At 38.6% G+C, this 27635-nt stretch overlaps 1 protein-coding gene across 2 annotated transcripts; it reads right to left on the bottom strand.

Annotated features, from left to right (window-relative positions):
• Window positions 1–88: 88 nt before the first annotated feature.
• Window positions 89–27635, bottom strand: LOC139733465 (RAD50-interacting protein 1-like). Of its 2 annotated transcripts, none has more exons than XM_071644280.1 (13): window positions 27477–27635; window positions 25908–26149; window positions 23283–23513; window positions 21349–21489; window positions 18618–18774; window positions 17210–17323; window positions 16200–16422; window positions 15452–15589; window positions 12495–12694; window positions 9217–9312; window positions 8563–8717; window positions 3854–4034; window positions 89–211 (listed from the first exon to the last, which is right to left on the bottom strand). In XM_071644280.1, exons 1-13 carry the CDS (start codon window positions 27627–27629, stop codon window positions 89–91), a joined length of 2154 nt encoding a protein of 717 aa, XP_071500381.1. In that variant the 5' UTR covers window positions 27630–27635. The 2 variants fall into 2 exon arrangements, with proteins under 2 accessions (XP_071500381.1, XP_071500382.1); XM_071644281.1 differs by having other exon boundaries at window positions 23283–23456.

The following is a 27635-nucleotide window of genomic DNA, read 5'->3' as shown; positions in this document are numbered from 1 at the left end:
AATGATACATGAATAGATAAAACAGCTAGTAATCTCCCTGGAGACAATTGTTAATCAGTTGCAGTTCTTTTCTATTGAATAGGTGTACTTACTCCTTGAAGAAGTTCTCTGGTCGCTGCGTGAATTCACCGAAGAGCGGGAACAGACCCTTAGTCATGTCAAAATGAATCTGCGCTGCTCCGCCCTCATTGAACTGACTCGTCAAAATTACCTGCCAGTCAACAACACAGAACAATAAGTGACCAACTCCAACATTTCTTGTCCTGTGAATTTGAACACAAGGGACAATGAGCTCCAACATTTGAGTGAACAAGTGATATATGTGACCTTGTATCACAAAACCAACTAAAATTCGCATGTGCTGATTTTGTGTGAGGACTGAAAATAGGTGAAACTGGTCAACCTAGCAAATCTTGAGTCTTTCATATTTTCTGAAAGAGCAAGTCTTCTTCTACATTATGCTAAAGTTTGGGATCACAAAATGAACAAGAAATTGTGTCTTTCACAGGTTTTCTCAAACACTTTTTTTTTTGTAGAATACGGTAATTAGGTGTGTTTTATACTTGTTTAACATCTTGTACACACTCTTCAATTTCAACTCCAATAACTTTAGAAAGGATAATGCTACTGCTTTGAAAGTTGGCATTAATCTTGGACAGAATATGTTGATAAAGCATGCTCAATTTCAGCTTAACCCTATTCTAACTGGGCTATTTGAGACCAAGTTTTTACTGGGGGGGGGGGGTATTTTGACCCCCCTTCAGATCTCGGGCGCCGATCGCGCAATCACCGCGAAATTTTGCCTGAAGATAGAGCTGGATGTCAACTACAAGATTACATGGTCATACAATAGAAAAATATTGGCTTTCTATTTTTAATAAATTAATTATGCAAATTTGTGCATGAAATCATATTTTCACCTATAACACCATTAAAAAGACTGGAGGATTGCTAAATTTTTGTGTCAGAATTCCTCAAGACACATCAAACAATTTTCGTGTAAAAAAATAGCACAATTGAAATCAGTTTCTTTTGTTTTTTATTGTTTTGTTAATTTCTTATATATTTTATTGTTTTTTCGACCTATTGTTTTCTATTGTTTTTTTGCCAAAATTTGTTGCAGGCACTTTTTCAGGCTTATCTACACTAGAATTGATTAATTTCAATGGTTAAAAGTTGAAATAATCTAATTTATATCAATTAAACCAAAAAACACAATTTGCATTGGATTTGCACACGATATCATGAATTTGAGCTGTTTTTTGGTTGACATGCATATGCAAAACATTACGTAACTTCAAAATGGTGTACCCGGACGTCGCAAATTTGGTCTTAAATATGCGGGAGACTTCAATGAAAAAAGTCATGAAACGACGCAGCAAAATTGTGCGCATTGCGAAATCGTGGCGTGAAACGTCGAGGGGTGGTCAAATTGACCCCCCCAGTTAGAATAGGGTTAATCTGATAATCTCTTCATTGTTGTTGCTCCAGTGGTTTACATCCTGTTTTTTGTCCCATTCATCACACAGCTAGCACAGTTTGGTGAAGATTAAGTACTTGAAAAGACTCTGTACTTCAGAGCCTCTTTTCTCGGTTCACACTTTTCTGGAGCGCGTGCTTTCTTTCCGATATTTAGAAAGGTTAGGAGACTCCATTTGAATTGAGGTATACATCATTATAAAGCATAAAGTTTGCTCTTTCAATATCTGCTCTTCAATATAAATCCATGTCTGGCGACTTTTGTTGGTTTTGTGAACAAGTGATATATATATCCATCACTAGGCTTTTTAAGCCTTTGTCTGCCATGGGCTTTAGGCAGTGTGCACACTAAGACAGTGCTATGGGGTTTTCTGTGCCAATCAGCACTCAGAGCACATATAGTCTTATGCCATTGTCTTCTAGAATCTCGTGATTTCCTTTAAAAGATAAAACATGGTTTCCATATGCCTGCAGAAACTGCCAATTTTGCCCTAAAATGGATACAACACAATCACGTATACTGACATGTATGAAATATTACTGTTATAACTTGATTTCAGCACGGTAATGACAAAAATGCAAAATGTTAGCCAAAAAGACATGCAAAAAACATTGCAATATGAGAACATATCCAATCATCATGGTTGTCATGTAACGTTTTATGATCAATTACAAATTGGGCCATACATGTAGCTGTATCCATCAATCTTTGTGTGGGTGTTAATTGCATACAGCTTGTAAGAATATACTACAGCTGCTAGGGCATGATCGATCATCATGTAGTGTTTTATTTTTAATACACAATACTGAACAGGGAGGGTCTGGTACTCTACAGTTATCCGGTAATCTAGATTATTTCACAATTTTTATCTCACAAAATTCAAAACAACTTATCATACGGCAAACTGCATCAACAGCCACAGTCACACTGACAAAAGATCTTTAAGTTTAAGATGACAAAGTCTTCGCAACCTTTTGTCGTCCATTCAGACTGGCAGCCAAACCTCTCGACTTTTGGATCGAGAAGTTTGGGTCACTAGTGTGCGTGTGCAAGAAAAAAGAAAGAATGATTGTGACTGAACAATACACTCCTGTTCCTCACAATGACCGTGGGCTTCAGAGACACCGTCTGCAAAAAGATGGTGGACTGGTCACATGACAAACTTTGCAAAGTTTTAGTTGCTAGCCTTCACACTGGCAAGAGATCAAGAAGTTTGGCAGGGGTGGGGGAAATACCCCCAGTTAGAGTGGGAAGTTTCAGGAGACGTTTAGCGATGAAGTTTGCAGTCACACTGGCAAATCATTGAGATCCTAAAAATAGCAATCTTAAACTTTTGCCAGTGTGACTGCCGCTAGTGAGACAAGTTTCTTAGTAGGACCTTTCTGTATATAGTATTGTATAAAAGAAATTCCCAATGGTGTTAGATTTGGTTTGAGTCCTTCTGAGAACTATATTTTACCTTTAAAGTCTGTGAGGATTCAATATGTCGGAAGGAAGAGGTCATTTTTGTCACTTATAGACATGGACACTGCATGAAAATCCTATCAGAGTTATGGTACAGTTTCATTTTCTTGTGGCCAACTATTGAAGAAAATATGTAATGCCAACTGTACACACATGAACTTGGAGACAAATTGTCACTAACATATAGATGAGATCATTTTCTTTTTTCAAAGAGAAAATCAGAGATTACCATACAAACAATGCTTGGAAAAAGTGAAGCTGACATGAACAAACATACAGTGTTCATCAGCGACAATAACATGGGTTATTTCATTGCCTGTGCTTTCATTTTGCATGTTATTTTTATCACTGCTGATTAGAGCCTCAGTGAACATAAACATTAGCTGAAAGACAGATATTTATAAACTCTTTAATGTGACATAACAAAGGCAACTGATTAGAAAATTGTGCCCTGTTTTTGTCATTTACCCACAATTAGTTGTAATGATTTTGTTTTGACATTTACTTTAGGCACTAAATTTAGATTGGTGGAAGCTATACATGTCCTTCTGAGGCAAAAACAGTAACAAGATGGGGTACTGTAATCATGTTAAAGTAGTCATTAGAATCATTACGAACAAAATATATTATATATAAAATGACGGAAGAAACAAATAAAAGCACTCACATAACAAGCTTGTTTCCACAAGGTCAAAATTGATTTTGTGTCTTTGACACCTTGATAAAGAAGATATGACTTCATATAGTATTGATCAGTGCATCACTTTGACAAACACATTAACACAAAATAGATTTCTATGGCACAGTCTTGTGGCACACTGAGTATAGGCACTTGCATACCAAAGAATAAATTCTGATGCAAACACAGTATTTATCTTTATTGTTTGAAGTAAAAATAACGCCATTTACCTCCTGGAAGATGAATTTGTTTAGTTTGCCAGCGATGCCTTGCCACAACTTGTCGAAGAGATAGAAAGTGAGTTGGTCTCGTATTAGGTGTAGTCTCTCTTTCAGACTCTGCAGCATGTCACAAGCTGTCACAGACAGTGCAGGCAAGATGTAGTCTTTTGCAGAAGGCATGGAAAACCACCTGTTGAAAGAAATTTATAATTCAGTCAAGAACAAGACATTTCTATACCACACCTAAAAAGATTCTAGCTGTCCAATTGGTCAATTGCTAATCATGTGACATGCATTTTTAAGTACCATTGCATACTGCCACTCCTGAGCACGCAATTTTTTTCAAGCAATTTTGGATATTATACGGCCAGAGTCAACAATTTACATTAATTCCTGTTTTAGGATCATGATCAACTCATATTTTTTGCACCATTGGATACCTATGACATCGCAATATACATACCTTTGACGCATGCACTCAACAAGTTTATATACATGTACAAGCGCAAACTCAGTCACTCATTGCTATTTCTGTCAATAACTACTAGTCACAAATATTTCAAAAGCTCACTTTGCACAGAACGGTGCCACAATAAAGTGTATGTTCATCATCTTTCATGTTACATTGTTGCCATTTCTGTGTTATATTCAAGAATCAGTGTGGACCATATCCACTGACATCCGAGGTGTTGCATAATACAATTTATAGTGTATAGAATGAACTCATGCAGTGGAACCAAATTTCACACTTGGTGAAAGATGAACTATCACATGCGTGACCACTCTCTATTTGTATAATATAGAGATATTGAGAGGACTCATACCTAAGTACATCTTTTGTGTTTTCATATTTCTCAAACTGAAGATGTGTCTTTTCATGTACATGCTTTCAAACAACCTATGAATCTTACACTCACAAAGCACCCCCACTGACAAAGAACAACACTTCATAACATACTATAAGTTCTGAGTTTTCCACTGAAGTCTAAATTTCCATATTTTAGGCTTCTCTTTGAATGTGTGCTTTAATACTAGAATGAATCTTTACTGTCAATACAAACTTTACGACGAAGTAATTCTATTCTGAAAAAGAAATTTGACCCTAAAATTCATAAGCTAATCACTGTAAGGCAGAAGATGCATAAATATGTAGTACGTTTCAATATAACTTTAGCCACTTCCGAGATATGGAGGAAAAAACTAGTTCAGCACTTTCACTTGATCTTAGACCTTTTGACCTTTGAGGCAAAAACAAAAGAAAAAAAAAACTTTCCAGAGAATCTCTATTAGGTTAAACATGCATACACCTAGTGTAGAAAAATAATAATCCTGCTGGCATTGCCTAAACATGAGGGAAATAGTAAAATTTTGAAGCATTGCCCTTGACCTTTGACCCTTGACCTTTGACCCCATGATCCCTAAATCCTCTCGATAATCACTGCCAGTCAGTACATGCATATATACTATGTTCCATATGAAGATACCTTGAACAATTTCCAAGTTACGGAGAAAAAAGTGAAGTTTTAATATCTTTACTTGACCTTTCGACCTTTGACCTTTGACCTCATGACCCAAACTTTCACCAGAGAATCCCAATTGGGTAATGCATGTATACACTAAGTTTCAAGAAAATATCTTCAGGCATTGCATAGGTATGGTGGAAATAGTGAAATTTTATGTATTTGACCTTGACCTTTTGACCTTTGACCTTTGACCTCATGACCAAAACTTTCACCAGATAATTTTAATTGGGTAATACATGTATGCAGTAAGTTTCAAGAAAACATCTTCAGGCATTGCACAGATATGATGGAAATAGTGAAGTTTTATGTATTTGACCTTGACCTTTTGACCTTTGACCTTGAGCATGTGCACCCAAAAGTTGATAGGCACAACTTCACCCCCTAATACACATACATGCCAAATTTCATTAGGATACCTCAAAAGGTTTTGATAGTTACCTTGTCCACAAAATTCATTACGGACGGACGGACGGACGGACGGACGGACGGACAACCCGAAAACATAATGCCTCCGGCACCACTTCGTGGCGGAGGCATAAAAAAAAAACTAGAAATGTCGCTATGGCGACTGATGCCTCCGCCATAATGCATGGTTCTCCCAATAGGTGTATAGTACAACGTCTTCACAAAGTGTGATGACAGTTTCACATAACTGCCAAAATATTGAAATGACAGGTTTGTCAGAAATGTCTTGACTGTTCATTTTCCTGAACTGGGTTTGCTATAATTGTCTAAGAGTGCAGGTACACATATTTGGGGAATTGAGAATTTTTACTTGAATTCTGACGGACCCTTTTATAAGTTTATGCATTGAGTAATTGCCAAGGTATGAAGAAAGAGTGTAATTACAGCATAAAATATATATATATATATATTTTTTTTTTTTTGGGGGGGGGGGGAGGGGGGCATTGAAACCTGGCCTTTGACCCTTAACCTTTGACCTTTGACCTTCTGGCTGGAAATTTCCAGGAGAATCTCCATTAGGTAATGCATGTATATATTAAGTTTTAAAACTAATAATGCAAGCATTGCATATACTAGTATATGAGGGAAATAGTAAAATTTTGAGGAGGCCAGTCAGTTCATGCGTATGTACTAAGTTCCATAAAGATACATTGAACCATTTGCGAGAAAAGTCATATTGCAACATTTTCACCCATTTTGACCTTGACCTTTGACCTTTGGCCGATTTCACCCAAAAATTAATCAAATAATTGCCTCATCATACTTTATACTTGGACCAAGTTTGGTAAAATTCCAGTCAATATTACTCAAGTTATCGCGCAAACGAAAGCGGACGGATGTACGTACAGACGTACAGAAGTACGTACGGACGGACGGACAACCCGAAAACATAATGCCTCCGGCACCACTTTGTGGCGGAGGCATAAAAATATGTGATTCAATGTTCTGCAGTTCCACATTCTAACTTTTTCTTTCTCTTTTAACAATTCTCACTAAACTTGTCTCTATCTCTGTCTATCTGTCTCTCTCTCTCTCTCTCTCTCTCTGTGACAAATGTAATAGTAACAACAATAGAGGGCCTCAGTCCCAAAGGCTCATTAGGCAACATTCATATTTGTACCAGTTCTTTTGATCCTTGCAGGAAAATACAATTCCTTTTTTTCACCCCATGTGTGTGTTTACAAATGTACTTGAAGTCATCTACCCCTTCAGAATAAATGAATACACTCTACCAGATTTCTAGCTTGCAATGAGGAGTAGTGAGAATCCTAACCACATTCACTTCTGGAATCTTTACCACTCAAACAAAAGAAAAAAAAACAAAAAAAAAATGGGGGGGGGAGGGCTTATTTGATGGCTCGTTCATGATTTATGCATGTGAAACTCATATTTTAGAAAGTTGAGAAACGAAAAGAAAATTAGACTGAACTGATTTGATTGATTTCATTAGGCCACTATGGAAGCAATGAATGCAACAATGGAACCTACAACTATTTAAAGGGATGGTATAGTTTTGGTTGAGATAGGGGGATTCAGATTTTTAATTTTTGCGAGATGACCAGAGACCACTTACATGAAATACTAAAGAGCAGACAATTCTATGAGGAATTAAAAGTTTACTTGATGAAGATCAGTTTTGAAATGGCTAAAATATCAAAATATAGGATAACAAAGTGGTCCAAACAAAAGGTGTGTCCCCCTTTTATTAGGAGCTCTTTGTTTTTGGATATCTCAGCCATTTCACAACTAATTATCATCAAATAAACTTTGAATTCCTCTTAGAATTGTATGCTCTTCAATATTTCATAATAGGTTTCTCATAATCTCCCTGAAAAGCTGGAAACCTGAAGCCCCATCTCAACCAAAACTATACCATTCCTCTAAGTCCCCTCTGAAGGGCTGGACACCAAAAATAAAGCGCCTTGCCTAGGGCCAGATCCACTGCAGATATGGAACTCACAACAGCACCCTCATGGTTTGACATTCCATGGTCTTATCTCCTGAGCCACAACAGCTCCACACAAGTGGTGTTTATTTTTAAATACCTCCAGTGGCATTCATCTTTAAATACACCGCAAGTGGTATTTATTTTCTCAGCTAAGGACATGATGCTATTATCCCAAATCAGGCCAGTGCACGCATTCTATAATGTGCACAAACAAAGGAGGCCAGCACATTTTCTGGGGTTTTTTTTTTTTTTTTTTTGTTTTTTTTTTTTTTTCATATGAGTGCATTCAAACTGATTGCTGTCAAAAAAACTGCTCCTTGCTGAAAAACATAACATGAAATACGGCAAATTATGTATCATTTTACAAAGGAGAAAAGTGTCTGTATTTACATGATTGTATGAATCACTAGCATTTTATTCATTCAGCAATGACAGCATTCAAAACAATTCTGAAACGAATGGTTGCATGCGCTTTTTAAAACTACGGGATATCCCGTACATGGATTCTGTGATGATTTGCATCAACTTCACCGCACCGTTTCTTAACAGTTGCCAGCCCTGACAAGTTATCAGTCTCTGACGATTACCACAGTAACAGTCAGTGAACAGAGCTTCTCAGCCAATCAAAACCAAGGATTTTACTGAAATTGTAAGAGACAGGCAACTTGTAAGGGTTGACAACTTTCATGAAATGGTGCCCTGGATATTCCACACCAGGCAAAACACATTGTATGACTTAAAGTAGTGAGGTTCTCATAGAAGAAGCCCCTGATCCCACTTACTTCTCTTTTTGGTAGTATCTGGCCTTCTCCTTGATCTCCATGACAACGGTCTTCTCTATGGTGGCAGCCATGTCTTCCCGGAGTAGCTCAAAGAGGGAGAGGATCTCATCAAACACTGTCCCTGACAGTGCCTCAGTGGGACTCTCATCCAGGAGCTACATGTATTAAAGTACAGATTACATCAATAATCATAGGATGATAATACGAATGGTGATAATGATAATTACATCAAAAAATCAAAATTAATATATGTAATGACCATAAAAAATATCAATATCAATAAATGTAATGATCATGGTGATGATGATAATAATCCCAACAATGACAGTAATAACGTAGAAAAACATTATCATGCAAAGATAATAAGTGATATGTAAGAACAATATCAGTAAAATATAATCATTACTTTGTAATCATTTTTTACTATCAATGAAATGACTAAAATCTTCAAAAACAAAACCACTGATAACAAATATTTATTCTACTACATTTCCACCACACTGTATCGATTGAATGCTCTCCAGCGTATTACCTAGGTCACAGGATGTGAACTCAATCAATAACTATCATGTGCGTCGTCTCTTCCAAACATGAAAGGAAGTGACACTGTCTGAAATAACATCTACAGCTGTGCAGATGTAGGACTCCCCTTACCGTGGGCAGACTTGGGGATTTTCCCTCGGCTAGCTGGGCGTTGAGCCTCTCCATGCGAGCCTGCTCTTTGGAAAAGTATTGCAGCTGAAGAAAGAACTAATGGAGAAGGAGGACGAAAGGATGTGGAATGGGTTACAAGGTGACTGTCTGACATTTAAAAAAAAAACTGTGACTTCTTGTTGATGTCATTGAATGGAAACACCATCTCCAACAAAGAAACAACTCATCATGCTACCTACAAGACAGCCCTATTTCCATTACTCTCCATGTGCTTTGTTATCACACAGTATGTACACATGTGTGTACAACAGTTTGCTAAATACGATAATTTGTTCCAGAAGAAGAACAAGAAGAAGATTAATGACTATTGCATAAAATGCAGTGCAATATCACAAACGATTGAATTCATATGAAGTGAGCCAAATGGTAACTGACTCTATCAAGTATGACATGCAAACACATATCGTTCTCCTAAACTTAATGTTATACGAACCATGCAGGCTACATACAGTGTACTCCTGTTAAAATGAATATGGTTATAACAAAATTCCAGTTATAACAAAGTAAATGTTTAGGCTGCAAGATTATCCGCTCTATGTTTTTTATTGTTTATTTCTTCAATTTCAATTTATCTTTGATATACAAAAGACAACTGCCAGTCCCGAGGACTTTGTTATACACGTAATGGGAGTCAACAGTACCAGAAATGGAGATTTTGCCACTACATCTTTCGTTTAAATTTCAAAGCGTAGCAGTGTTTTGAAATACAAACTCTTTCAGTTCATATGAAGCATGTTGCTATAGCGTTTTGAACTGACCGACAGTTTTTCAATGTCAAAATCTCCTGAACGCCTGACCACGTCTAAATATGAAAAATATATACAGTCAAACCTGTCTATAGCGGCCACCCGAGGGAAACGAAAAAAGTGGCCGTTATAGACAGGTGGCCGCTATAGACAGGTAATCCAACTTAATGTGCATTGCCTTTACATGTACATATATCATCGTTGGATACGTCGATAAGTATTTAATGTACATAATGTACTATGCGTAAGTATACACACGTGTATTTCATGCATTGAACAATGCCGGTGTTTATGAAATTGTTGCACAGTAGCATGTGTACAGTCGTGAAGAAAGCTTTACACTAGTGCATTATTATGACTGAGTAAGTGATGAATGCAGCGGTGGCGATCACTGAACGTTGCCCATAAATGTCTGGCACGGCCACAAATCAGAAAAACATGCTGAATTACCGGCTCTGTGGCCGCTATAGACAGGTTAAAATCTACCGCGGGAAACAAAATTTGTGGCCGCTGGCCGCGTTAGACAGGTGGCCGCTATACACAGGGTCTTTAACAGGGCTTTTCTCTCGGGGGGATTTTTCAGTGGCCGCTGTAGACAGGTGGCCGCTATAGACAGGTGGCTGCTAAGACAGGTTTGACTGTATATATATGTGACCCGCTACAACAAAATGGTCCTAAAGTCGCGCACGGTCGAAGCTGTGAAAATCGAGTTTTGAAGTCAGAGCATCAAAATTGGCCAAAACTTACGATTTTCTGAATTTGACATATTATTAAAGTCTGACATGTCTTCTATCATCTGTCTAAATTTTGAAGCAAAATGATGGAAGGAAAGACTAAAAAATAGCGTTTTTCTAGGCCATGTTTTTTTGGCGTTTCAACGAAGCAGAAACTGGTTCGAACATTTGGATTAAGCGCCACACATAGGCTCCGCCCCTAACAACGGCCAGAGTGATCTCATTGGTCAGTTTGCTGCTTGCCGCTAACCGAAGCGTGAAGCTCGCACACTGCCCAGTCGACTGGTGCGTGCTGGCGGGGTGCGCTATGCCCAGCCACTTCTCCTGGCCTCCTGGTCACTGATTGGTCGGTGAGGAGACCGTCGACGCTGTGTTTGAATGAACATTTCGGGGGTTGCTAGGGCTTACCTTCTATTGTCCGGAGGTGAATACTGACTTGTGTGTCCCTTGATCATGATTGCGTCGCAAGGAGAACTTTTAGGGCGCTTTTCTCGAAACAGTGATTTCCCAGACGTCTCGACATGCTCTTTTTTGAAACATCGATATCTCTGCAGCCGATTATTTTTATAAGATGTGTTTAAATATCAATTTAAAGCAGAAAGATTAGGGAATTGTGTCATGCAATTTTCAAATAATCGACCTCGCCCAACTTTAGGATCATTTTGTTGTAGCGGGTCACATATTTTTCAAACTTGTGTTTGTCTGGTGGCCAGCTTATTCCCACTTCTCTGACAGGTTTTTGGAATTAGAGAAGACAAATTATACATTACTTAAAAGCTTACATTCAGGAAAAATTATGGATACCTCAATCAGAAAAGTAATGTAACAAATCACAATGTGGGGTTGAGAGCATGTAAATGCGTAAGAATGCGAGTTGGCACGTCTATCACCGGTAATGTATACATAGCATTAAGTGGGACATTCAGTTTTTATGATATTGCTACCTGTTTGATTCACATGTCTTCATTTGGCCATTGTACACTATATCAACATGATAGATATGGATCTTTATGTGTGTGTATGTCACCAAATTGGTAAATCTAAAATCTCTGTACCAATGACATTTCAAGAAAGTGTGCGTCTGTGTGTCTGTGTGTGTGTGTGTGGTGTTAACAACGGGAAAGTGTGCATGCACATGAATTATGGCCAGAACAAAATAGCGTATGTGTGTGGATAGTGTGCGTTCTGGCAACCAGCTTCAATTTGGGATATTGTAGTGTTTAACTCCAGGTAAGCAGGGAAACATTTCACATCAGGCTTATGTGCCCCTTTGTTTAGAGTATTTAAACCAAATGAAAAAGCATCCTCTTAAGGCCCTACCCCTAGGGGTACATAATTATGTACCTTTATAGGGGTATATAATGCGCCTGCCTGTTCTGCATATAGACGAATAGCACTTCACACTTTTCAAATGAGGAAATGTGACCATTTTTACAAGTTACCTCGATTGTTGTGCATGCACCTATACATTACATGGAGCCTACCTAATTCTTTAAATACTAAACTGAATTTGAATATCATTTTTTTTATGGTTTTCAATTTCATTTATTCAAGTTAGCATAATAGAGAAAAATAATCATTTTCAAAAACAAACAATCATGAAATATGCACTCATACCTTGAAGAAACTATCATATCCTCAGTTGACACATCTTACAAGAATGTGTGTATGTGTGTGTGGGGGAGGAGAGGGGGGGGGGGGGGAGAAGGAAAGGGAGCAAAGGTCATGATGACCTCACCACTTGTTCAGACCACTCGGAGAGCACTGTGATGATGTAGTGCACTCCGTTGAGCATGGCCGTGTAGTGGTCTCCGAGGGGGTTGGAGGCTTCCTGCCTCATGACCTGGAGTAGTCTCACTCGGAAGTCATCCAGGAGCTCAAGCTGCAAGTCCAGGAAGCGGAGGTGGTGGGTGGGGGAGTCGAGAGACCTGTAGCGCTCTAAGGTGTGGTTAAAGAGATGGACAACAGAGACATGATACAAGTTAATATCCTACTGCTAAAGGAGAATGAAACCCCAAAATATACGATGATTAAGGGGATGCAGCAATATTACTGAAACACATTAGCAAAGATTGTTGGAATTGGACAGTCGGTTGAAAAGTTATGAATTTTTAAAGTTTTGGTGTCAGTATTGCTGGCTAAGACTGCAACAGTTTGTGACATCACTACGGGATAAATAGAGAAAATTCAACATATTTTCATTTTACTATCATAATGAAAGAGCACTTGACTTTCCTTCTCTGAGAAAGTAGGGGGAATAATAAAAATACCCTTAAGATGTGTCATTGGCAAGTCGAGAGAACATGTACTTTTCCTTTAAAACATATGTGACCAGCAACAACAGTTTCAGGCAAAAGTCAGGAATTCTGAAAATTCATTTTTTCATCGAATCACATAGCCCATTTCTTCAAGGTCCAGTTTACCTTTGGGAGCAGTCATCTGAAAAATGTTCAAGATAACGCCTCTCATGCATATGTGTAGGTCTCTTGTACCACAAAACACCCTCCCATAAAAAGTTTTGCAATAAAGCCTAAGATATATTAAAGGAAATGTCAGTATTTTTCTCAATAAACCTGAACGGTATACGGTTTAGTCTGGAAACATTTTTATTATAACTATTGTTCACATTTTCTATATTTAACAATACTTAGCATCGATTGTACTGATTCAAATTTTCACAGTGGTTGTTTCTACCCCTAACTCACATTTTAGAACTATTTTAAAGCACTAAATGCTGGGTTCTGTTTCATCTGCAAATGGTAAATTATGCCTTTAAGCTTTGCATTGATGTAAAATACTTGTATTCCTCGGTACTGTAAGTGGGCATATAAAGCGAAATGTAATTCACTTTTTAATTTATTAACCTGACAAAATTGCGAGAAAACAGGCTTTGAAGATTCACCTCTTGCTCAAAGACAATGTCAGAGCGGCGATGCGAGGTGAGAATCACCCACCCGTACGATGGTGCCAATCGAGATTAAGCTCCGCCTCTATCAACCACAGCACCTTCTGATTGGCTCACTAAGAGAGTCAAATTTCCCTAGCACCTTCCTCAGAACTCAGCATGCGGAGCCGAACACAATGGGTTTCTCTCGGGTTTGTTTACCACTACGTCTTTCAAGATGGCAGGTAAGATAATTGCAAACCTGCTGGTGTTTGAGTGTATACGTATGGTGCACACATTACCGAATGGCATCCAAACACCCCGCCTGTGTGTACACATAACAGGAGCAGGTGGCGCATTGTTTTTTTTTTCAAGCCATGCATGTGTAGCACTGTGCGATGGTGTTCATCATAGAAAAAACACACACACACATAACTACTTAGTTTGGCGCAATCTTGACGTTCAGTATCAATATTGGTCATTTATGACTGCTCCTTTTCTCTCCTCTGCTGTCTCTTGTGTCAACCTTCTGTCATAATCATTTACTACGAGAACACATTTTTGAGAATATTGTATGTTTTCTTTTACAAGATTATGTCATTTTGCTGCAATTGAAATGTGAGTTTTCGATCGCATGTTGCACCATTTGTGTGGCGATTTGCGACTCTGATGGGTTCAAACCATGTTCCCCATGTATCTGTTTTTACGTTGGAAGTTAGTGTACATTGTAGCTGTTCACTTTTTGTGTTACTTCCGCTGTCGAACATAGCGGTAGAAAAGCTTGGATAGTAAAAGCCAAAGATCGGACACTGCAGAGCGAGTGTATCTATTGTGGCAACAACAATGGAAGATGCACGCGTGGACAAAACATTCCCGAAACGCTGCGAGACGTGTCTCCGAAAGCCGAACTGTGTAAATGTGTGCGACCCACCAGCCAATCACACGCAACACGCCGCACCGTAGCAACAATGGGCACTTTGGCGCAGCGTTCGAATGAAGATCGAAACTGACAAGTGCGATCCGATATAGGGTGTTTAAAATTCCATTTTCGCTTGGAAAAACTTAATCTTATGCTACGAAATTTAGTGTAGATGTAGAAAACATATCAAGGATTCTATTTCTGCAAAAAAACAAAATCGACAAAAATAAAGGTCAAAATCTTCATACCCGACTAGGAGGGAATTTGCTCTTGCGACTATTGCCTGAAACCGTTGTCGCGGGTCACATATGTATTTTGTGGATTTCTCTCTATATTTTTTTTAACTGTTGTCCTGCAGTGACATCATGCCCTGTAGTAGTCTTCTCATCCAGTCATGGCTGCATCAAAACTTTGAAAATTCATAACTTTTCAAAATAGCGTTTGGTTTTCCTCAAACTTTGCTGATGTGTTCTACTAAACTTGCTGCATTAATTATGTCATTTTTTTGTGGGATACAAATAACCAACCAAATGCATGAACAAATGATCCTATGTGGATGCAGTGGACAAGGCAAATGCACGGTGTCATAACTACACAATGACATACGATGAAGTTTGCAGTTGAAAGGCCACATTCATCACCAGCTCATCTGCTAAATGCTCTGAGAGTAGACGGAGAGCTTATCTAACTAAAAACACAACAACAAACACAAGAATTCAGTGAAATTATTAACCCACACAGCTGGATTAGGGCAATAGGTTGGCATAGAAATGTAACATGGTATGATCAGTGATGGATGCTAAACCTATATATGTGCTCTAACAGCTACTAGTGCTTTACAACCCCATACACCAGTACAAACCACTGCAGGTAGAGAAGCAGCTTGACTAACCTGTAATGACTAACATGAGAGTCATGAATCCCTCTACACACTCAGGAACTTTTGACTCATCAGCCTCCATCATGTCCTTGTACTGGGACACCCAGGCTGATGACGAAGATAGCAACGTCTCCACTTTCCGTACCGCAACTGTGCATGCAGAAAAGACACAGAGAGAATGTGAAATCCAAAGCAAACATGAAAGTTCTGTGACATGGTACAACCACAAAACAATAAAAAAACGTTGTGACATTCTACCAGGGAGAACGGTACATGCCAGGAAGATAGTACTGGTGGCAAATGGTTTAGTTCCAATAAATGTTTGTTTGTTTCACTTCCATTTGAGAAGATGGCTGGATAGCCCATATTCAGGTGCAATAGCTGGTCTCCCATGGGGTCCAGTTGGATGTGAGGCGGACCACTTCACCAGGATCATAAACCCTGCTTTTGCAATGAATGAAGGACCTCCATTTTATGTCCTATCCAAGGACATGTTCCTTTATGTATTTTGCATTCTGTATTATGCCTCTTTATAGGGGATGGTATGATTACACACAATATTGCTCAGATAGACTTGGAAATCAAACCCAGGTCATATGGATTGGGAGGCAGATGCGCTACTGACTGAGCCAAATCACCACCCTATGCAGTGATTTTGTCAAGAATCATTCAGATATCTGAAAAGATATTTCTGTAATACCCACAAATATAGTGATGTCCTAATAATTTGATATAATATCTCTTTGCCCAAGTGGCTTACTCTGTTTTTCAATGCCGATCCACCGATCAAAGCAGGCTGCTTGAGTGAGGACATGCAGACAGCCCGGCTGTGAGGGTGGGTAGTGCGCACTCCGCAGCTCTTTGTCAAAGAGGAGCAATTCATCAATGGTGTGGCACAGGAGCTGCTCATCAAAAAGGAGTTCTGGGATATCATGCTTTAACTTGGCAGCCACCAGGTGCAGTAATCCTCGGATGAATTCCGTCTAGCATTACGAAAACAATAACAAAAAGTCAAAAAAAAAAAAGGAACAAAATGGTTATAAACATTTTACAGGTGAATGCTGTGCAATCCTGGTACCTTGATACACCACCAATGACAAACTGAATAAAAAATGCACACATTTGTGTCTACTGCTACAATTCTGCTTCTTTCTAGTGACATTTGTTTTCTGAATTTTGATTTGATTTGATTCACATATTTTTTCATGGGGACGCTTACGTACTGCAATAGAATGCATACATATTAAAATTATCCTATTTTCGATTTTTGTTCTTTTATCCTTTTAATACTCTTTATGAATGGGCAATGATGTATCATTACTTTCAGCTTTCTAAATTTGGAAGAGAAATAATCTTGAAGTATAGTAGAGTACCGGTTCATACTCAGTAAATGTGATTGGAATCCTCTGACTTGGGTAATTAACTTTTATTCGTTGGCTGTTCCCTCATGATAAGCCCTGTGCTGCAATACATTTCTGTGCTGTTTCGAAAGTCATTAAAGACAGATTAAAGAAAGTACAGGGTACTTCCACAACCTAATATTTTCACAGCCTATTCACTATTTCTACGATGGCATCTACCATATTAACACTCAGTAAGAAATGTCAGCATTACACTTTTCAAGACTGGTGCATTGTAACTTTGGACTGGGGTCTGGTGTGTTTTTGATATCAAAATCGTGATCATCTGTGATGGTCTAGGGGAAGATCAGGTGGCATGGGAGACGGGATGGGAGATTTATGGACTTGTATCATTTATAACTCCCCTTACCCTTGCATCAATTACTGCAGTCCCATCTTCATCCAGGATAGGTTGAATCGTCCGCTCAAGGAATTCTGTGTGGTCTCGTATCCAGTTGAGAATTTGTGTGAAGTACCATTCAGGCTGTAGGCATAATAAATGGAGAGAAATTACACATTTCACTCATCTTTTGCCATCCTGGCAAAAGTCGTCCTACCACTGGTTTCACCACAAGTGTTTAGAATCTCTATACATGTATCATTCATTCCTAAATAATTTTATCTTGTTTCTCCATCTTGCGGGTATCCATGCATCATGTCTCTTGATGGATCTGATGGTTTGGCCCTTATTTAGCCCTTGTTCTGAACCTTGTTTTGGCCTTCTTTTCTTGTCCACAACGTACATCTCCACATGCTTGGCACCATGCATTTGGTCGTAACTTGTCCAGCCACTGATCCCCCCCCCCCCCCCGACTCTCGGCAATAGGTCAGTTTGAACAAACTACTCTAGTAAAAACAATGTGACAGGTATACAAAGGAGCCACTGTGCTACAGTAGAGGTTGGTCACATTTCGGTCCCTAAACACCAACAGCTAATTTGAGGACTTCTGTACTAATTGGCAAAAGAATATAAATCAGCTCATGTGCCAATCAATAAGCAGAGCACATAGAGGGTGAACTTTAGTAAGATTCCTATTAATGTGACAAGTTTTCACATTTCATTCAATGTCAAATCAGGTCTAAGTTGTTGTTACTTGTTTTCTATTTGTTACATGGAACTGTTTCTCACAACTGAAGCTTGATAATCCCTTACAATCCCTCTAGGAATCTTACGTCTTCAGAGTCATCTTCACTTGCTGTGCCATAAACCCATAATTCTCAGGTGATTGATAACTTTTATATGCTGGTCTACTTCTATGGAATAAACTCCCACAAGACATTCATAATCTGTCCTCCCTTACTAAATTTCATTCAAAACCTGGTGATCTAGACAAGCATTTCTGTAAACGTTTCCTTCATCCTATTTCTCAGATCTCTCTTCATGCTTGCAATATGTTTTCTCTGCACCATGAGCATCTATTCACGATGGTTCAATGACATTTGCTCCCGTGACAACTGCTCTCATGAAATACAGTATCTGCATGCAATGCCTAGCAAATTCTACCCTCAAACATAATCTTAACCCTAATCCTAATCCTCACATCAAACTAAACCTAAAACCCTATCACAACCCTAACCATAAGTTCTTGGAGAAAATAAGACAAGAGCAATTGCCACAGGAGCAAATGTTGTGTCACCATTCACGATGAATACTGGCACATTGCAAGCGTTTGTATCATTATCATTTTCACAGGTGGGTCTTTTTTGTTCCCAAAATACTGAATAATTTCCCACTTGGCTACCATTTTCGGTGGCTTTTGAGGCAACAACACACTGACCTTGTCCAAGCTGTTGGTGAGTTTCTTGCCGTAGAAGTGATACTTAAATCTCTTTTTCAGCGGCTGTAGGAGTAGCTGGAGGGGGAGGAGGAGAGGTGTGGAGCCAGGGATGACAAGGTAATCTTGAGATGATTTGTCTTCCGCTGCAAGTGCATCTCTGCATTTAACATGTCAAGGATTTTTACGCAATCTTACATTTTTTCTTCATTATATAAAGGTCAGAACAGTTGTGATATATATATATAACTTTCTTTTAAAACCTTTTATGTGCTCTTGACATCAGCTGTAACTTGTCTGGCATTTCATCAGCATTGATCTATCCCTATCCCTCACCTGATAATCATTTAAGTTACCCCATGCATCAATGCCGAACACTATTTGAACAAAGGCCACTGGAATGCCACAAGGATTACTAATTCTTACTGTCTGACAGTCAATTTTAGAATGTCTGTACACACAAATATGCATTGTTTGTTTTATCATATCATACAATTTGCACATACATTCAGTAATATTCTTTCCAGTGTGTACTTTCTTTATTTTTTGCTTGTACACTTCGTACTACTAGGTATCGTCTTTTGTTTGATGGAAATAAAGAAATTGAATTGAATTGAATTGAATTGAATTGAATTGAATAGTGAAAGAAGCATGCCAGCTGTGATTGGCAAATGATAAACATGAAGGATTAGGGAATTACTCCATCATTCACAACCAACTACATGTAGCTTGGATTTTTGCTAAAACTGAATTGATTTTGCCATGAAAAGAAAGAACTGATAATACTTGAAGTATTTTGAATCTTTTTAAATGAATACTAAATGATTCAAGAGAGTTGACCTTACTACAATGTACATGCTCATACATCTGTTAAAATATTGGTGCAAAGACACACAAGAATAACACTTGCCATGTTTCAGGTACCTGAAAGTTCATTGCTGGGGTTTTGTTGAGCAAGATTAATATAATGGTGGATTTTCTGCACTTATTTGGAGGGACATAAAATTGACATTAACTTTTTTTAACAAATGGAGCAAAGGAATTGCTAAAATGGCTGATGTTCAATGGTAGCTTACTGCAACTTTTGTTTGTACTGCACATATGACCAATTGTTGACAAAGCTCTAATGACATTACAATCAAAAGTTGTGTCACCACAATTTTGTATTCATGCACACAAGATAAATGTTTATAGATGGTGGGCAGCATGCTTTCCAACTTGTATTTCCTTGCTCATAGGAGTTACCAATTATTATCATTATCATTTATCTGCCATTTCAACATAAAATACAAACAGAAAATCATATCACATGATAGAAAGATTGTGGTGATTCTAGGTGCATACTGCTGGTTGCCAGGGGAGGAAAAGGCAAACTTTATCACCGAGGCTCAAGGTCTTTCTCCCCAACCAGTGCATGCAACCAGAATCAGCTATATCAAGGTAACACAGTTACAAACGATATAAAATAACACATTATTAGCTAGAAATGTTGTTATGGCGACTGGTATGCCTCCGCCATAATGCATGGTTCTCCTACAATATGTAATAAGTGCAGTACGTCTTGACAATGTGTGATGACAGCATAATTGTTAAAATATAAAAATAACAGGTTTGTCACAAATGTATGGAATGTTCACTTCCCCTGAATGAAATTCAACTGGATGAATGGCTAGATTGCCTATGAGTGCAGGTAATTGGGGATTTGAGAATTTTTGCTTGACTTTTGACCCTTTTATAAGTTTATGCATCAGAGTAATTTTCAAGGTATGGAGAAAAAGTGTAATTTCAGTACAAATGGTATTAAATAGTAAAATAATGATAGTGTAACCTGGACTTTGACTCTTGACCTTTGACTCTATGGCCATAGAATTCCCAGGAGAATCATTGTCACTCCAGGTAGAACATGCATGTACTAAGTTTCATGATGATACCTTCAGTCACTTTCGAGATATGAAGGAAGTGAAATTTAGCACTTTAACTTGACCTTTGACTTTTGACCTTTAGGCAAGAAACTTCCCTGAGAATCTCTGTTGGGTATTACATATATATATTAAATTTCAACGAAAATGCTGCAGGCAGTGCATAAATATGAGGGGAAATAGTGAAATTTTGAGGAGTTGACCTTGACCTCTGACCTTTGACCCATGCCCCCCAAATTCCCTAGATAATCAATGGCAGTCAGTACAAGCATATATACTAAGTTCTATGAAAATACCTCAAACCATTTGCGAGATATGGAAAAAAAAAAAACTTGTGATATTTTACATTTTCACTCAACCTTTGACCTTTGACCTTTAACCTCATGACCCAAAACTCTTCTTGGAGAATTTTCATTTGGTAATACAACTGTACATGTATACACTAAGTTTCAAGAAAATACCTTTGGGCATTGCATAGATATGGGGAAAATAGTGAAATTTTGAGCATATGACATTGACCTTTTGACCTTTGACCTCGAGCATGTGCATCCTAAAGTAGATAGGCACAACTGCGCCCACTCATAAATATACATGCCAAGTTTCAGTAGGATACCTCAAACAGTTTTTTAGTTACGCTGTCCACAAAATTCATTACAGCTAGGGAAGGACGGGCGGACAGACGGACAACCTGAAAACATAATGCCTCCGCCACAAAATAATTTTTAAAAAAGGGAGAATATGCACTGAATTCAAATACAAATAAATACAGATGACATTATTACATCATTGCTTTAAAAAAAAAAAAAAAAAGATACGGCAGCTGAAGTTTGAGAAGTTGGCGAAGAAGTGTGTTCAGCTTTGTCTTGAGCTCTGCAGTGGTGGTCGATGATGGTGGCATTGGGACAGCAGCAGTCACGAAGGGCCATCCAAGCAACTTTAACACCTCCTCAAACTCTCTGGTGCAAGCAAACAGACAAAAATTGATTGTCACAGCTCACATACTGACACTGACACATTCCTGCTGAAGTAGTATCAGGCATATTTGTTTGTCTTCATTACATTAAACAAACTTTTGGTTTTAAGACTGCACTCATCATGCTTACAATCTTGGGTCTACTTTGCCTTTGGCCATGTTCTTTTTCCTCTAAAAGCCGTAAGTCCAATTTCGAAAGCCCTGACAATTTCTGAGACTTTAAACAAATGCAACTGACACATGGTATGCATATCAGTATTAAAAACAGGATATCAAGTTGTATCCAGTTGAGAAATTACATCAGTTTGTAAAAATCGTTTGTTTGATTTTATTCTACTTCTTTCAGCATTACAAGCAATTTGGGGCCACTTTAGAATACCCATCATAATTTGATGCTTTAAAGATATATCTAGAACCATGGACATGGAATAAAGGTGTTCTTGATATTTCATAAATTGGAGGCTGAAGCACAAAGTGCACTGCATCTGTGTGGCCACTTGATTGATTGATTGATTAAAAGGTCTTTATTCAAATAAAATCTGAGTCGGCGACTCAGCTGCATAAAAAGTATCATTCATTCATGATATCCACCCTCTTCATCGGAGTGCCGTGGTATTCTGCTCTGGACACTTACAGTGTACATGTACATGTACATCAAAAGCTCAAATCCCAATCAGTGCGTACGTTGTGGAAAATTTGCTCTTTCCACAGCATTTCACAAAAGTTGTCACCTCTGACGAGTTGTCAGTCTCTGACAATTTCAGTAGAATCCTTGGTTTTGATTGGCTGTGAAGCTTTGGTCACTGACTGTTACTATGGTGATTGTCAGAGACTGACAACTTTCATGAAACAGTGACCAGGGGGGCGTTTCATCAACGAGTTCGTCGGAGGTTTTCACTGACAAATTTGCTATCAGCCAATCAGACGCAAAGATTTCAGTAGCTTTTAACAGTTGTCAGTGCAAATCACTGACAAAAAGTTTCATGAAACGGTCCCCAGGTGTATATAAAGTGGGTACTTGTATCTAGCACTATGAAGATGATAATAATGGTTGTGCTCTAATGGAGGTCAGAACTAACACCAAAGAGCTAGGCAAAATAGGACAAAAGAAATAATTTACCATTACTACCATGCATACAAGAGTGCAAAAGTTAATAATGCCTCCGGTGACACTTCGTGGCGGAGGCACAAAAATTTGGAAGGATTTACAGTATAGCTACCCAACCCATGTTGTCTAGAGAAAACCAGCCCTAGTTTTATTCCAGAGCTTAAAAGTGTATCAATACCCTGATAATTAACTTTGTCACATGGAAGAGCATTGTTCCAATGTTTTCTGAAAGTGGGATTTGTTACACACGTCTTATAAAATGCATATCTTTGTTACTGTACTAAGGCGAGATGCAATGGAAGCGGATGTATGGTCTGTAGCATGCATGCCGTGTTTAACATTTGCAATTGCACAGCTTGGATTATTTCAAAACAGCTGCAATGAGCAGACACAGACACAAGAAGGGCTTTTATGGAGTTCATCTGGGAACAAACTTACAGGTACTTTGTAACCCATTCTATACAGAAACCTGGTGGCCTGTGTATTAAGTCTATGGGCATTTCAGAATTCAGTATGGAAAAGGTTAATATGTGACATAAAATTGTTTTCTACAAATTATGGAGGAAATTGATAAACAATGAGTATCATATTTGGGATAACTCTTTAGGTGCTCTTTCATGTCATAAAGTTAATTTTTAGGGTAATGCCACACTTCCAATCACTCTCACCCTGCCAGTTTCTCCTTGAGTATCTTGTACCAGAAGAGTACAGTCCTGTCCACAAAGTCCACCAGGTTGTGGCACACTGAGCCCTGTAGGGACTGGCTGACCTGGGCCAGCTTGGCAAAGTGCTCCACGGCACTGGGCATGGCACTGGCCGACAGGGACTGCTGCACGGCGGAACTGTGGAACAAGGCAAATGGGGCTGAGTTGACCAGTAGAGAGCCTTGAATTTCAGTGCTGTTTAGGTGATTGAAGTTGATGAGTGGAGTGGTAGATGGATAGATGGATGGATGGATGGATGGATGGATGGATGAATAAATGAATGTATGGAAGGAAGGAGAGTTGGGTGGTATGGCAATGAGAAGAAAGATTGACGCCTTGTAGAAACAGCACAAAAATAAATCCAGTTACGTCAATGACATTATGTGCGTAAGATTGGGTTAAGGTGAAAATGAAATGACAGATGACATGATAAGGCAAATATTTTGAATTTTGTTGCAAGTAAAGTTTGCAAATTTGTTTCCATTCATGACATCAACACAATACATACAACGTATATGGATAAAAAGACAATACCACATGGTTTATGATATTGAAATAGAACACACATACACAGAGAGTAGTGCATATATCCTCTTCATATAATGGGCAGCAACAAAATTCAGAACATACAATTGTATCATAAAGGGATAACATTACAACACATTAAGGATACCTTTTGTAAAATCAAATTCATGATGTTGACAATCATTTTAATGGTGATTTAATTGCAGCAACATTGAGGACAAGATGCAAAGAATTATTGAGCAAGGAGAGAAAAAGTAGTCTCAAGGCCATGTAGATATTTCAGACATGCAGGACAAGAATACTCGACATTCCATTCAATGGAGAAGAATAACAGCAACACAAACAGAGCGTTGGCAAGAGTGAAGATGAAACGAGGCGAAGAAACAATGCCAGCAGTGATCGATGCATTCCATGGAAGGAAGGGAAGGAGGGAGAGGAAAAAGAGAAGAGAAAACTGTGTTACAAACTTTGTACTTACATACAGAGCATTCTGTACAGATCTACACGAGACAATGTACAAATGCATCACAGGAAACTATGGTCATTCTGGTGATAAGAGCAACTACTTCTATCACACAGACATAGTACAGGTGTCAGAAAGTTGACAAGCAGACATAATCTGGCCCTGTTACACAAATCTAGGTCTGGACTAAAATGGTCAAAACACAGGTCCTATTAGTTATGAAATTACATGACGATATTCCATATTCTTAAATTCAGCTGTGTAGATTATCTTTTCTGGTAAACATATCTCTCTGTCATGCAACAGGGCCCTAATCTAACCCACTGGACAGTTCACAAAGCATGCATTGGTGTGCAATGACATTCATCCTTAAGGTAGTAGTACTATTTGAAGTGATCGACTTTCATATAGGGCATTATGGAAAATTAAACTCAGAGTCATAATCAGTACTTATTGTAGATATACTTGTAGAACATGTCACAGTCTAGAAATATGTGCAAATTTTGTGTTCTGCTTAATTGGCACCAAATGTGAACACAGATATTAAGTTTGGGAGATACTGCAGTATGGACAGAAATATTCTCACCAGTAAAAAAAACAGACAGGCCAAGTTGAAGTTCACAAAGACTGACGTTCATGGCACAAAAATCTAGTGCATAAAAGCTTCCATATTTACGATAAACTAAAAAGTGCTGGGCAGCCAGCACAGTGCAAAAGGATTACTAAAATGTGATGTGTTCATTGACGCCTTTGATGGTGAATCTATGTCTTAGAAATTGACAGTACATTGTAAATGAAGTGTGCATCATAAGAAATGAATGCAGACTAATAGAATACAATATGGATGACATCAATCTCCATTCATGCTCCAATTGTCAATGGAGCTAAAATTTCAGGGGACAAACAAGCTGTTACAATAACTTCCATTTGCATACATAATTGGATTTTTGATGTACTTGAAATCCCCAACCTAGAAGAGAACTGGACAAATACTTATTTATTTTCAAAAGTTATGAAGTTTTAGCTTCAGTACAGCCATTGCTGGATAAGAAAACTCCCAACAATTTGTGATGTCACACATGGACTATGATATAAAGAAAACACAAAGAGAATTTGACATATTTTCATTTTTTTAGCATATTGAACAAGCACTTGGCAGGGCGAATAGTATTACCATCAACATATATCAGCAACAAATGAGAGGGATGTGTACCTTTCATAAAAAATGAACTTTTGTAGAATTTTCTTTATACTTTCTGTACATATACATTGTAATTGTCCTGCCGTGATGGCTTCACACAGTGAAAGTGACATCACTTGAAAAATCTGTATGAAATATCACTCAGTTGGGTCTGCTATGCTGTACAGTGGTAAAGGTAGTGACTATATGTGCTGATATAGTCAAACATGGCTTGGTAACTAACTGGAGGGGAGGGGGTGGATGGAGGAGGTACTAGTACATGTATTTACAACTTGGACCTGTGCACAAACACTACTTGCTCACAATGGCAGTGTCTTCTGCATCCCTAAAGTAGTTTTGTAGAGGTCTGAATGTATCAACACTTTCAGAAGAAAAAGTCATAATTTTGTATAGTGCTAACCTTAACTCTTCCACCATTGCCATCCATTTCATGTACTCAAGGCACCGCTCCAGAGCCTGCACCTGTCTGGTCAGACCAGCGAAGTGGGTCACCATGGGCTCTGCTTGGGTCAGATGACTGGTGACCGACCGCCTGGTTTGCTTGTAGTCTGATGACAGTTTGTCCAGTTGCTCTGTTGCCGTGGTGGCTTCAAGGAGGGCGGTCTGTATTCTAGACGGAGCCTCAGTGTTGGCTGTGGACAGCTGTGATGGAAACAACATCATTCATAGCAGGCAATACTTAACATCTGTCCTATATACACTTTCTCCCTTGCTAAACATATGTGACCCACTACAACAAAAGAATCCGAAAGTCGAGGGAGGTCGATTTTCTGAAAATAGCATGCCATTATTCCCTTACTCTTCCACTTTAATTTCATACTATGTAAAGCACGACTCATAAAAGTACTTGGTTGTGGAGATATTGATGATTTATGAGACCATGTTGAGTGGTCTAGGAAATCAGTGTTTTCAGAAAACTGCCTTTAAAGTTTTCTTGCTGACGCAATCTCTTTCTGAGGTTGTTTTTCCTACGTAATTGTTGAGGGATGCTACAACATACTTAGACAGAAAGATCCGTCTGTCCGGAGGACTCTTTTTATATTTTGCCATTAACGCTGTCCTCCGTAGACAGACGGAAGGTTGCAGTACCCATTGCTGTGTGGATGTTCTTAACCACTGTCTCTATGGAAAATTGGGTGAGGTACCTCACCCTTCTCGATTGCGTCTAATTCACGGCCCTAGGTCGGCAAATTTAAGCTTGTATAGTGAAATTAGCTTTTTAAGAATACATTATACTCACCAGATTAATGAATAATCCAACATTTTAGTAGAATTTTCAACGTAAAACACAGCCTGTCGCGTCGTCACGTTCAAACTGCAGAAACATACACTAATATCACTATGAATCTATTAGCCAATCACATGCGAGTTAGTTTCTACGTGTTTGTTTTACTAAAACATGTACCTCGCATGTGATTGGCTTACAGATTCAAAATGGCGACTTACAGCTTGCGAACGGCGATGTTGCGATATCGATAAAATTTCTGCGTTATACCCGAGTTTATGTAAGTATTTCGATTGCACAATTGAGAAATGTATCCCAAATATTGCTGCATAATGTGTCATGTCATGTCAAACTTGTTTGAATGTAAAAAAGCTGTCTGAAATTTGGTTTATCGTAACGTTTGATCTGTGCGCGACTGCTCCACACAGGAGCCGCAATCATTGACTTCGGTCTGTATACGGAGGGGATCCGTGAAGCCAGACGCAGTCTCCGCGGAACATTCCCCGACGGACAGATACAGACCGATCTTTCGGTCAACAACATACTCTGCATGCACTGACGAAAAATAAACAGGAGTGAATGAAGGGAGCGGTGGTTGGTGATTTCTAACAATACATTAGGTTCTAACGTTAGGCATATTAAAATTAGAATGCGTGGGTAATACAATGGTAAGCATAGGCCCACATGAATCAATAGGCATGGGACTACATAATGTATGAAATTGATATCAAGTAACAAATATACCTCCTGTTCGATTCGTTTCTTCTCTTCCCGGGCATTTTGCAACAGCTCCTCCACTAAAGAGAGTTTCTTGACGTCATTTCCTAGCTGCACATCTAGCATTCGACATATTTCGTCGGTAAATTGAGGAGATACGCTAGAAACTCCGTCACCCATATTTGC

Source organism: Diadema antillarum, unplaced genomic scaffold, assembly GCF_040938485.1.
Source record: "Diadema antillarum isolate AM-2024a unplaced genomic scaffold, OU_Dant_1.0 seq00000477_RagTag, whole genome shotgun sequence".
NCBI lineage: Eukaryota > Metazoa > Echinodermata > Echinoidea > Diadematoida > Diadematidae > Diadema > Diadema antillarum.
Note: the sequence above shows the minus strand (reverse complement) of the source record. Positions and strands in the feature narration are given on the sequence as shown.